The sequence below is a fragment of the Convolutriloba macropyga genome, unplaced genomic scaffold, assembly GCF_964194025.1.
Source record: "Convolutriloba macropyga unplaced genomic scaffold, txConMacr16.3 SCAFFOLD_4989, whole genome shotgun sequence".
NCBI classification, from domain to species: domain Eukaryota; kingdom Metazoa; phylum Xenacoelomorpha; order Acoela; family Convolutidae; genus Convolutriloba; species Convolutriloba macropyga.
The window spans coordinates 5866-19000 of record NW_027449124.1 but is presented as its reverse complement, the minus strand read 5'-3'; the positions used below and the strand labels follow the sequence as shown (position 1 = coordinate 19000).

At 35.4% G+C, this 13135-nt stretch overlaps 1 protein-coding gene across 1 annotated transcript; it reads right to left on the bottom strand.

Annotated features, from left to right (window-relative positions):
- Positions 1-3251: 3251 nt before the first annotated feature.
- LOC142354803 (carboxypeptidase D-like) lies at positions 3252-11355 on the bottom strand. Its single transcript, XM_075407175.1, has 3 exons — positions 11151-11355; positions 3747-3847; positions 3252-3489 (listed from the first exon to the last, which is right to left on the bottom strand). The coding sequence occupies exons 1-3, from the start codon at positions 11279-11281 to the stop codon at positions 3287-3289; spliced, it is 435 nt and encodes a 144-aa protein (XP_075263290.1). The 5' UTR covers positions 11282-11355; the 3' UTR covers positions 3252-3286.
- Between the last annotated feature and the right edge of the window lie 1780 nt (positions 11356-13135).

The window sequence follows — 13135 nt, the reverse complement described above, 5'->3', positions numbered from 1 at the left end:
ACTTCAAATTTAAGAAATAGAAAATTTTCGCAAGTACCATGGGTGTAAATCAAAAATTGTTTCGATGCAGAACTCACTGGAAATTGCTTTACGAACAACACTCGACTCATTGAAAAATTGTTAGCCACATATGAGCGCACTGAACGAAAAAACGGATAAACATCTACCAAAAAACACGTTTTACATGAGCTCACACGAGATTCTAAATAATTATAATAATAAATAGGCGGGATTTTTAGTCTAAAAATTAGACAAAAAAGAACTGAGCACAAAAAAGAAGAATAAAACAACGCAACAGAAAGGAAGATAGAAAGCAAAAAAAATCTAAAAAAGAGAAAAGACAGAAAAAGGAAAAAGAAACTTGGAGAGGAAAAAACGCAGAAACTGTATTTGACAAAGATGAAAGAGGAGATATAAGTATTATGTTTATATCCAAAACCTATATACGGATGGATACAAGAGAAAGACTGGAACAAAAAATAGAGAAGAAACATAAGGAGAAAAAACCTAGAGAAATAAAACAAAACAAACGACTAACGTTAGAAAAATTGCTCTGGAATGACAGGCGGCGCAATTTAATTCAGGGACTGCAGCCTCGATAAAGTTTTCTTTATGGGTGCGAAAAACCAACCGACGATAGGCTTCGAATTCCGACCTCCTGAGTCCGATTCTGTCACCTCAACGGAGGTATTAACTACTCGGCTATCAGGGACTTGTTTTCGAGTCTCTAACAATCGGCTGTGTTTTAACAACAACTTTTATTTCGGCGTGAGAGCAATTGAAACCAATCAAAGAAGAAGTGCGTGAAAAAGTCACTAGATCAGTCAAAGATTATTCAAGCAGAAAAACGCAAATTGCTTGAAAAAAGGCCCACGTATTCGATAAATGCTTTTCCTTCGAGAGCAATTAAACAAAATCAATAGAAATAGAGAATCAAAAGAAAAAGAGATAGAGAGAGAACCAGATCCCGGGAGGGAGATAGAAAATAAGAAAATGCGATAGCAACGTAAAAGCCCAGGAATTTTGAAACTGAATCAATTAAATAAAACAAGTTAAAATTGGAATGTTGGAAAAAAATAGTTAAGAAGAAGCGAAAGCGATCAAAACGACTGGGGTTCAAACCGGCTACATCTGGCGTGCTACTGAGGCATTAACCACTCAATTCTGAGTGCCTTCAAATACCACATATTACAATCACTAAATATAGCAACGTCCTGTAGAATGGAAAACTAAATCAAGTAAAAAAAACAAGAAGTCAAGCATGAAAAATTTATTTAGGTAAAATCAAAAGAAAGTTCTAAAACAAGCGAAAAACGATCAAGCAAAAACATTACAATCAAACCGACACGTTTACAATAGTTCCTTTAAATTTAAATCGAGAGCAATTAACAAAATTGAAATTAATTCCTAGCAGCCTGATTGTTAATTTGGTTTACAGAAACAAAACCGACAAGTGATTAAGTTGTTTAAACTTCCAAATGAGACTGTGATCATGCAAAAATTAAACTCGAGCAATAAATCGTGTAAAAAATCAAATATGTCAAGCAATTGATTGGCAATAATGTTACAGGACTAAAGAATTGCAACAAACTTTGATTGAGAGTATTTAAAAAATATAACAACCGACTAACGTCGGGCGAATAGCTCTCAAACAACCGTTGAGCGGTTGGATTCGTCAGTAGCTAGCTTCGGTTTAGTGGGGGCTGATGGAGGACAACAGTTGGGGTTTTCTGCTGCACGGCCCCTCACGGCCTGAACGATGTGCAGCGGTGGGGTGAAGTAAGAGAGGGGCTGTGTGTGTGTGTGTGGAGTGTTGTGGGAGTCAAACTCTAGGACCTGCCCACACATCATAAGTATAAGTCTCCAAAACAGTTTCTGTGATTCGCATAATTGGAGGCTAGTGAGCTGAAAGGCTCCAAGAGCACTTAATGCTCGCTGGGCGCTACCTGTTTATCCCGTTTTTGAGGACTAAAAGTCAAATGGGTCAGACAAAAAATCGGAAAAGACCGACAGGACTATTATAATTGCTACAAACTTCGTTTGAGAGCAATTAACAATGCCCACTGGGCGCTACCTGTTTAACCCATTTTTTGAGGACGAAAAGTCAAATGGGTCAGACGAAAAATCGGTCAAGCGAAAAATCGCATAAAAAGACGGACAGGACTCATAAAATTGCTACAAATTTCGTTTGAGAGTAATTAAACACAGAACCTTGCCCCGCCACATCACATTTCAGCTAATTCATATAATTTTATATGATCAATTGTCCAGCAGTGCTTTCATTTCGATGATTTACCTTTACATTGATAATCATCATTGCCGTTTTTTTTTGTTTCAACACATTTTCGGTGATCGACTCCTTTTGTATTAGCACCTATTCGTTCATTGCATCAACAGCTTTCCGATCATTGACCTGTTTTGCATCAGCAGCTTTTCAGTCTTTGAGCCTTTGGTATACGTAGCCTTCTCGGCCATTGAACTTATTCACATAAGTAGCTTTTCGGTTATTGACCCTTTTTGGCATTGACAGCTTTTCGCTGATCGACATTTTTCGAAATGCATTCAAAACGCTATGCTGCATATTTAAGGGGCGTTAAAAATGTTACAACTCGTAGCTTAATTATGGTGGCATATATATATTCGAGTTAAGTTTAGTATATTAGATAGCTTCATATATTAGATAGTTTAATATATCCATTAGATAGATAGATGCTTCGAATTTCGTTCGAGAGCCATTAATAAATCGTAGAGGTGATAAAACATATGTTGCCTATGTTACACAAACATAAACCGACAAATGTCGGAAGAACTGCTCTTGAACGACAGCCGAGGCAATTTAATTCATGGTCTTTTAGTCTAGATCAATTTTTCTTTATTGGTGCAAAAAAACTTTGACCCCACCGGGATTCGAATCACTGACCTCTCGATCCACGGCTACCCACACTAACTACCGCTCTACGCTAATTTAGCTATGCTGCAACCGATTTTATATTAGCAACTTCGAAGCACAAGAGATCACTCAAAAATGATGAACGAAAGCGTGAAAAAGTCACTTGAGAAGTCAAAGAATGTTCTAGAAGAAAAGCGCAAAATTGTCAAGCGAAAATTTTGCATAAAAAAACAGACGTTTACAATAATTGCTATGAACTTCGTTCAAGCGCAATTAAAAATGACACTTCTAGCTTAGCAGTTAACTTTAGCGCAATGGTGTCTCATTCGGGTCTGGGTCCGTTCGGCTCGAATTCTCAGAGCCATAACAAGTGGTTATAAACTGCCATTTTGTCAACTAACTCAATCTCTGCAGCATTTTGAGTCTTCCGTCGGGATTGGCAGATAGCAGAATGTGAATCCTGGTGTTGTCAATAATCCAAGTGATGTCTCTATTGAAGCCATAATTCACAAGCAAGTATTCTGCAAATGTCGCCAGCATCTCCAGTCCAACTACTTCATTGCCGTGCAAACTCGATATCAACTTCAGCTCAGGCTCGCCTACGAAACACTTCATTTGGATAAACTTGAACTGTTTCGATCACATCAAAAATGTTTGTCGATATTTTCTGTTTTTAACCCCGTTTTCTTTAAACTTATGACACCTCTGAACCCACACAATAATCGTGTCAAGTATCCCCTATATGGAAAATTGTTTTTCCGCAGTAAACATTGAAACGTCATGCAACTGACATTAGAAAAAACGTCCTTTGCCATTTTTTAAGAAGCGAGATTGCAATATAAAAGTATCTAGTCACCCAATTCGTGCTTCTTGGGCTGATCAGAGATGACGAGGACATTCATTTCATGACCACCAGTTGACCTCCCAATGCTGTAGATGTGAGTTAGAGCCGGATACCTAAATAACAGGTGTCTCTGAACCAGACACTTTTTTTTAAAAAATAATCAGATCAAAAACCTGGTTATGCGAACTATCACGAAACGCAACAAAGCAAGTGGCTATATTTGCTCTGCGCTCAAATAAACACGAGAACTAAACATAGTTTCGTGCAATTATTTTTACACCCAGCTGCACGTATTTTGAATCCACATACAAGCAACCAGTCTTCTTTCTCAACAGAGCAATCAGATTGTTTTAAATAAGAAAACATAAACCGACTAATGTCGGAAGAATTGCCCTCGAACGACAGGCGAGGTAATTTAATTCAGGGACTGTAGCTTAGATAAATTTTTTGTTAAGGGTGCAAAACCAGTTTTCCACGCCGGGATTCCAACCATCGCCCTCCCGCTCCCTGACCAGAAGCACTGCCCACTCGGCTATCAGGCCCTTCTACCTCGACTGTATTTTTGACCGTATTCAGTTACTGTTAAAGTTCAATGATCGAAAACAGAAGTCAACGATCAACAACAAAGCCGGCAAATTGCCGGAAAGTAGCCGCCGTTGACCCGCTTAAGACAAATTGGGATTGAAACAGAAAAAAGAAAATAAGAGAGAAATTGACTTTTTCGAAGTGTCAAAGAGTCCTAAGTGTGTAAATTCTGCATATTCGGTTAGATTCTTAAATTACACTTAATTCAGCTTCTAAGATGAAGGCTACTAAGCATAATACGAAAGCCAGCTAGCAATCGCTTCAATGAACTTTGATAACCTAAGGCACTATGACTTAAAGACCAGGCTTTATATGCTTATCCTGTTTCTTCTGATCCTTAGATTTTGCTTTTTTTGACTTTGAATGTATTCACTACATTACGTAATTCAATGAGTGAAAAAACTTAAAATCCATTCAGTTGAAACAGTGAGTGAGGCAAGTCAGAAGTCAAGCATGAAAATCATGACTAATGTCAAACGAAAAACAAGATCAAAAGGTGAACCGAATTAATAAAAGCGCCACAATAATAGCCGTAGAGAAGCTGACGGCGGCTATCAATAACGCTATGAAAAAAAACGAATCAATACATCCTTAGAATTAATACGCAATCTAACAACCCTTTATGAATCAACGACAGCAAAAACGCATATTCGACAGATTGCCTAAAATTAGCCGCCGTTGATTACCATAGCCAAGATTGGGATAAAGAAGAGAAAACTAGTGAAAAATGATTTTCGTACAAAAAATGTTCAGGTGCCAACTATTTTGACGTCATTTTGGAGCTGACCATACTCCTGTTTCGTAGGGAGACCACACAGGGGCTAGTATCAATATCAATAAGCATTAGAGATGCTAACTAAGAACAAAGTTCGAGTAACGGGCATCTAAAATCGGGCTTTATGGGTTTATCCCGTTTCTATTTTTGATTTCGTTTTTTTATACTGACTATGCTCATTTTGAATTGCTTTAAGGAGCAACTGCTGTCTAAAAACACTTTTAGCAGAATATGAGAAGAGTGAAACTAGCCTAGAGAAGTCCAAAAGATTTCAAGCAAAATCTCGAATAGGCGGCAAAATGAGGTAAAGCGATGATTTTTATTCGACGAAGTAAAAAAAATAGCAGGACAAGTCCTAACGCACAATTCAAAGAATTTTAAATTACTAAAAAAAATAGCTGGCAGATGGCCAGAAAATTGCCGCAATAGCTTCGTAGATCTATAGTCTCAAAGAACAATAAAACAGGCAAACCAAAAAAATTCATCTTTTCATTGAAGGCCGATATGTTATTTTGATTAAAAACCTGTATAAGTTCTTGCTGCCTCGATTAGCTGCTCTCTAATAACCTTCATTTAGAGTGACACATACACATTTGATCTTATCCCTTTGAAATAAAGTAAATTAAAGTCAATTTCAAACTGAGGAAGTCATTTTTATGAGTGAGTTGAGTCAAGTGTGACCAAAAATTTAATCACGCAAATGAACAAAACTCTCTCCACTAAGAGTTAAAAATGACGTCCCGTACGCACTTCACTTGAAATTGCATGAAAGAGTAAACAAAAAGCAGATTTGAAATGGGTTGTGACGTCATATGGTCGTAACAAAAATCGCAACGAAATAAAAAAACAAAGAGAAAGCCAATAATAGCCCCAGCTATCACTATGCATCTATTAACAAGAAACCTGAGCTAAAGACCTAAAACGGACTATGAGTGAATGGATAAACCATTCCTTAAAAATCAGATCAAAAAATAAAAAAAACGGAAAATCAAGATCAGAAAAACACAAAACCATTAGCGAGAAACGGAAATTTGGTTCAAACAAAACTTGGTCTAGAATGAACTATGAATGGTTTGGGAAAACCATTTAGACATAAATCGGACCCAAAAACGAAAAAACGGAAAAAAATCGAAGTGAAATTGCCACGTGTGAACAAAAAACCACTATAGAGAAAAACACTAATGAAAAAATTTTTGTACTCAAACAATTTTACAGTGTGAACTGTTTTGATGTCATTTTGTAGCTGAACATACTCCGATTTTTAGTGAGAGGCTACAGGGTCTAGTATCAATACCAATAGGCCTCAGATATAGTAAATAAGAATCGTAAGAACAAAGTGCAAGCAACGGGTATCAAAAACGGGGCTTTATGGGTTTATCGCGTTTCTATTTCTGATTTGGTTTTTTTTCTGACCCTGTTCATTTTAAATTGCTTTGTTGAGCAACTGCTGTTTAAAGGCACTTTGACCAGAATGAGAAAAACTAGCCTAGAGAAGTCAAAAAGATTTCACGCAAAATGACGAAAAAGCGGCATATTAAGGTAAAGCGAAACAAATTTTTGTTCGACGAAAATGAAAAAAAAACACAAATAGGAGCGCTAAAATTGCAGGCTTAGAAGAGTAGGACGGCCATTAATAAAAATTGCATCAAGTTAGTAAAAATATTATTTACAGCGGAAATTGAGCGGAAATTTATTAAAAACAATATCGCGGAACGATGAAACTCATTTAAAAAGACTGCAGATAACAACTGGCCTCAGAAGTAAAGAACCACAAAAACGAATGTCAATTTAAATTTATTAGAGAATCAAGGGTGAACATACCCTGCAGATTGCTTGAAAATAGCCGCCGTTGATTCCCATTACCAAGATTGGGATTGAAAGAGAAAAAGTAAGGATAAAATGATCTTTGTACAAAGTGCGAACTATTTTGATGTCATTTTGGAGCTGAACATACTCCTGTTTCGTAGTGAGACCACACAGGGGCTAGTATCAATACCAATAATCATTACAGATGGTAACTAAGAACACAGTTCGAGTAACGGGCATCTAGAATTGGGTTTTATGGATTTATCCCGTTTCTATTTCTGATTTCGTTTTTTTGATACTGACTCTGTTCATTTTGAATTGCTTTGCTGAGCATCGGCTGTCCAAAATATTTTAAGCAGAAAAAAGGTCACCTCAAAATGATCGCAAAAAAGGAACGACGCATTAAAAAACCCAAGGTGAGACATAATAAACTCGCTATGGTTTCTCGGCTGTTGATTAATTTGTCAAATAATGATGGATTTAATATACTGTACGGCACCCCCCCCCCTTTTGCCAAGTAAAAATTCGTTTTGCGAGGCAACATTACCCTAACTTAAAATCAAATTTTGAAAACAGTTTTTACACCATTGATCCCCAACAGTAGTCCTCTCGCCTACCTATGAAATTCAGATAAAATGCAACGTTCACGTACCAGAAATCCCAATGTTGATGAACTTCAGAAATGATGAACTTCAGCGAAGTTTCATAGTTACAAAAGTTGTTACAAGATGTGATATATTTTCAGATTCATGCAACTATGGTTAAGCATCCACTTGTATTAAACATTAGAGGGAGAAAAGATGCAAATAAATTGTAATAATTTGACAACTTTTTTAAACGAGAAATTGGGACAAAATTGATCAAACTTACGTTGTGATTTTTGGTCAGTGAATGTTGCGAACGTTTAATAAGTGAACGTTTGTCTGAATTTCATTGGCAGGCGAGAGAGTGTTGGTGATCAATGGTGTAAAAACTCTTCGAAGTGTGTTCAAGTTGGAATAATATTGGGTCAAACCTGTAATTTATATTTCGATAAAATAGGGGGGTGCTAATTTACTTTTTCCGTTCAGTAGAAAGAACTGCGTAAACAACCGAAAAAGAAAAAATATTTCCCCTCTCTCGTTTAAAACTGTCACGCCTGCTTTTCTCACCTTCTTTAAAAAGCGGTAGGAACTAAACACTCATTATTTCATCAGACATTTACTAACTCCTCCTTTCTTCACTCCTCTAAATTTCGACTGTAACGTTTGCTCCACTTGTCAAAACAACAAATAAAGCAGAAAACCTTTGGATTGAAGAAGAACTTGGAATACCAGTACTGCTCTTCGAGTTGCAAAAAGACACACGACTATAATCATTGCTTCAAAAGCAACTATTAGCATTAATAAACATACCCGGCAGATTGCCGGAAAATAGCCGCCGTTGATTCCAATAAGCATGATTGGGATTGAAATAACAGAAGATATTGAAAAAAAAGATTTTTGTACAAAAACATTTTTTTAAGTCCAATTTATTTTGATGGCATTTCGTGGTTGAACATACTTCTGTTTTAGAGAGAGGCTACAGGGGCTACCATCAATAACAATAAGCATTAGAGATGGTAGATAAGACATAGGAACGACGTTCAAATAGCGGGCATCTAATATTGGGCTTTATGGGTTTATCCCGTTTCTATTTCTGACATCCATTTTTGTACTAACTCTGTTCATTTTGAATCGCTTTGCTGGGCAACTGATGTTCAAAATCACTTTTAGCAGAATGAGAGAAGAGAGAAACTAGCCTAGAGAAGTCAAAAAGATTTCATGCAAAATGTTGAAACGGCGGCAAAATGAGGTAAAGCGGAACATTTTTTTTATTCGACGAAGTAAAAAAAACATAGCAGAACAAGTCTTGACGTACAATTCAAAGAATTATCATTGACTTAACAGAAAACTAGACCTAGAAAGGACTATGAATGGATTGGGAAAACCATTTACAAAAAAAATCCAATCTAAAAAATCAAAAAAAACTGAAAAAAATCGAAGCGAAATTGCCGCATGTGAACAAAAAATCACTAGCGAGAAAGCGAATTTTTGTTCAAACACCGTTTCTCACTCTACTTTAAATTTAGAGCGAAAAAATTTCACGCCGCAAAACCACTCGCTTTTTCGCTCCACTTCATGTTTCGGCGTGACCAAAATCACTACTCCAATTTGACTTCAAAAATTATGAAAATGTGTGAACAGATCTTAAAAAAAACATAGCCGGAAGAATTCCGGAAGCAACTCGAAGCATCAAAACTTCACAAAAAACCATAATTGCAGCTGAAGTCATTACGTTTTGTATAAAACCATTAACTCATTACCTCCCGAGGTCTGATCTAAAAATTGGTGAAATTTAAACCACTATCACAAAGAAACAAAATGTAGCAAAATTTTATATTATTGAAAACGTTTGAAAAAACTCCGAAATAATTAGGATGGCCAAAAAACTAATAGGCTGAAAAAGCTGACAGGGCTATCAATATCCCTCAAATAATTCATGATTCTAATCTCAAGGTCGCGAAAGCAAATGGCAGATAATAATCTTAGAAACTAAGTTAAATTTTTCAAAAAAGAATGATCAAATTTAAGAATCAGAAAACCACTAAGAATCAGAAAACCACTAAAATTAGATTTCTAATCACTGCAATTAAGACAAAAACAACACATACTTCGTCCTTGATGTACATATATTCCAGACAACTGGATTTCATACAAAATCAAAAATTAAATTAATCACAGAAAAGACATAAGCAACAGCAAAATAATCACAGACCAAACATCGTTAAAAAACAAAACCAAGGCCTGAAAAAATCTGCTATAATAGTAATAAGTGGAAATTTTGGAATAGGTTTTCTAGCAAACTCTCAGGACTAAATTATGATGAATGGAATCAATTGCAAACTAAAGAAATGACAAAAATCTACGAAAAATGCTGAAATCAATCAACATTTAACAACCAAAAAAATCAAAATAACGAATACAAATATAGGTGCCAGGACAAAGCCAGAATGATACAAACTAGAATGTGAAAAATATGCCCAGTTACAAAAAGACTAATTCTTGATTTATGAAAGTTGAAAATCAAATTTAAAAAATGAAAACGAATACATTTTATTGTTCAGCATTCGAGACATAGTAAAGATAACGAGTCATCAGAGACAAAGATTCATCCTCCTGAACGGAACAAAAAAGGAAAAATCAGAATTCAAACCTGCAAAACATTTTGCAAAAAAAATGTTCACATTTTTGAGATCGCATTAATGAAAAATTTTCAAAAAAAAACTGTTTTTCAAAAACCTTACGCCAAAAAATGATTGAATTTTTTTTGAAACGAAAACCAAAGTCCCTCATGCTGCACAAAAGACTAGTTCTAGTAATTAAAATCAAAATACAAACAAAAAACTGAGAACAATTGAAAAAAAACTGCCAAAATCGGATTAGCACATGTACAATTTTATAAAACAAAATTACATCGAGATAGAAAGAGGCGTTAGGTATATGAATTATCAAAGGAAAGTTGCTATAGTAACTTATTTTTGACTAATAGACGGCTGAAATATCCAAAAATGAAGAAATTACAAAAAAATCCGAAAATAAACTAAAAAAATTAAGAAATATGTGCCAATTTTGAACTTCAAACGCATTTTCAGACCCTGCAAAAAAACACTGTGGTATCAATTTCCGAGGTTTAAATTTCAATATAGCATCGCATAAAAATTATTTCAACAAAAAAACCAAATTTCAAGCAAAAAAAAATGGGCCATTTGGACGAAAGAAAGGCCAAAAACGGTTATCTATATGTGCCATTCAGTCAAAAACTACTTTTCAAAGTCGAAAAGTCATTCACTAAACGCAGCGCATGATCAAAAAACTTCTCTCGCTCAGAAAAAAATTAGTTCACACGGCAATTTTACTCACTTTCGCTTTTAGGTCAAAACATCGTCTGAACGAATATAGTACTTCCGGTAAAAAAAAAACCTTAAAAAAACCAATACTCCTCTTCCAGTCGTAAAAAGACAGCGCCCCAATACAATTCAAAATCTTTGAATTGTAAAAAAATAGGAGCGCTATAATAGCCGGCTGAGAAGATGAGGGCGGCTATTAATCAATACTCTAAAACAATTAATATGCTAGTCAAAGACTTCTGCAACGATTAACAGAAACCAGGCAAGGTGTTTTTGATTTCTTAGAGAATATGACAGTGAACTTTCTATCATGCCAACTAACTTCGAGGCCAATTGTTTGATGAACGCATCTGGGTCCATAGTGGCTCTGTACTTGGCTTCTTGCTTCACCTCATTTACCATCTCACTCAAATTCGGTACAGGCTCGCTGTCTGGGTAAAGATAGAACCTCATCTCATTTTGATTATCTGCGGAGACAGTCACTGTTTTCGCGTCACTTGTAACATACCTGCATACATCAAGAACATTTTGCTGTTTTTCCTCTGATACGGTAGATTGCCTTTCTAGTTTTTCTATATACAATTAAATTGCTGTTTTTTATACTGGCTAATTAGAGAAAACCCGAGAGATTTCACAACACCAATGAAAAAAGCTGCCAGGAAAAAACAATCGTTATAATTTAAACAGTAACAATTCTCAAAACTGAAACAGTTTCTCAAAACTTTTCTCCGAAAATGGTTTTCAGTGTAACATAGAGCGAGTGACTTAAATTTTGTTTACCAGTCGCAAAAACGCAAGCCATGGTATCCCCAGTTTAGTACAAAGGAATCACTATACTTTTCAGAGCTCGGTGAAATTTCTTTGAGAATAGCTTACGCTAAGCTTAATCAAAACGGTGATAAATCAATTTCAGTAGAATTACTTGCAGTAGTATTTGCATATTTATTATGTCTAGATTTAGCCTTCTCTGTAATATCAATGCAACAAGAAAAGCCCGATCTTGGATAATATTTGTGCTTTTGTCTGCGGTTCGGAATTATTTTGGAGATAGAACACAAGTAAATACTGTCCGATTCAGAAAATTTTATCATTTATTTATGGCATGATTATCATAAATCTAATCTCCGAGTGGTAGGCAAAACATCTGATCCAGTAAAATTAAACTAGGTTACAGAAGTTCCCCTTTTTGATATTGGTAACAAATAAATCATTCAAGGCTTAACTCCGAATATTGATAAAACGTAGCAGCACTTTTGAATAACAAGCGCTAGCTGAGAGCTTCATTTTTTAAAATTCAGTTAATGACATGTGATACAATTGTTTACTTTTTCTCCGGTAGATTATATCTTTCCATAACTGATATTTTTATAATGACTAAATTAAAATAGCCAGTCTCTTATTATGCTATATAAACCAATGTCATGCACAAAAACATGCATTAGTTTGTCTAAAAATGGTTAAGGAACACTACAAGGAAAAGATTGTTCAGCCGGGAAGTGGAGGGGAAGGAGAGAAGCATTTCTGGTATCATGTCTTCATCGAGCAGATTTAGCTCATCAACCGTTTTAAAAAAGTTTTCCTCAGGCGCAACTTTCCATGAGTTAGACACTGGTATTTTTTCAAGTCATAGACAACAGTAGCAAGTTGGATTGGCAGCTGCTGTGTTTCGCACAGGAATTTCCTCCTCTATCAAAAATTTTATGAGAAAAATTAAGAAATCAGAATGAAAAGTGAAAACTTGTTTGTTGAAATCTTTAAGGATTCTTTGTTAGATCAATTAATCACACAAGAAAAAATTTAATCTGTTCATTATTGGCAGTTCGGTTCCCAGTAAAACAACGGCTCCCAAAATTTGGGTTGAAATCACCAAGCAGTTTCTTCAATCTTTCAATCTTTCTTCATTCTTCTATTAGAATGCAAAAATAGATTGAAGTAGACTGAACTATTGACGGCTAGAATTTTATAATGGTTGAAAGGTATATCAAAGCTGGAGTGTCTGAAGACAAAAATAGCATCAACTTTTTCGCCAACATCTCGATTTTTAGGTAGCAGCTGTCACTCAACATTATTTTTTGTTAAAAACGGTTTTGTTGGAAAGGCCATTTGAACTCTTTTGTTCGGTTAAAACGATTAACGGAAGTATCCTCAAAATTGTTTTAACACATATCAAACATCATATACTGAAGCAGATGTAACTGTAGAAACCTTATCAAGGGATTAAAAACATTTTATTTGACAACAAAACATTTGAACGAAAAATGGGAAAACGTTTTAAAAAAAGACAGAACTTCGAGATACTGAAAACTT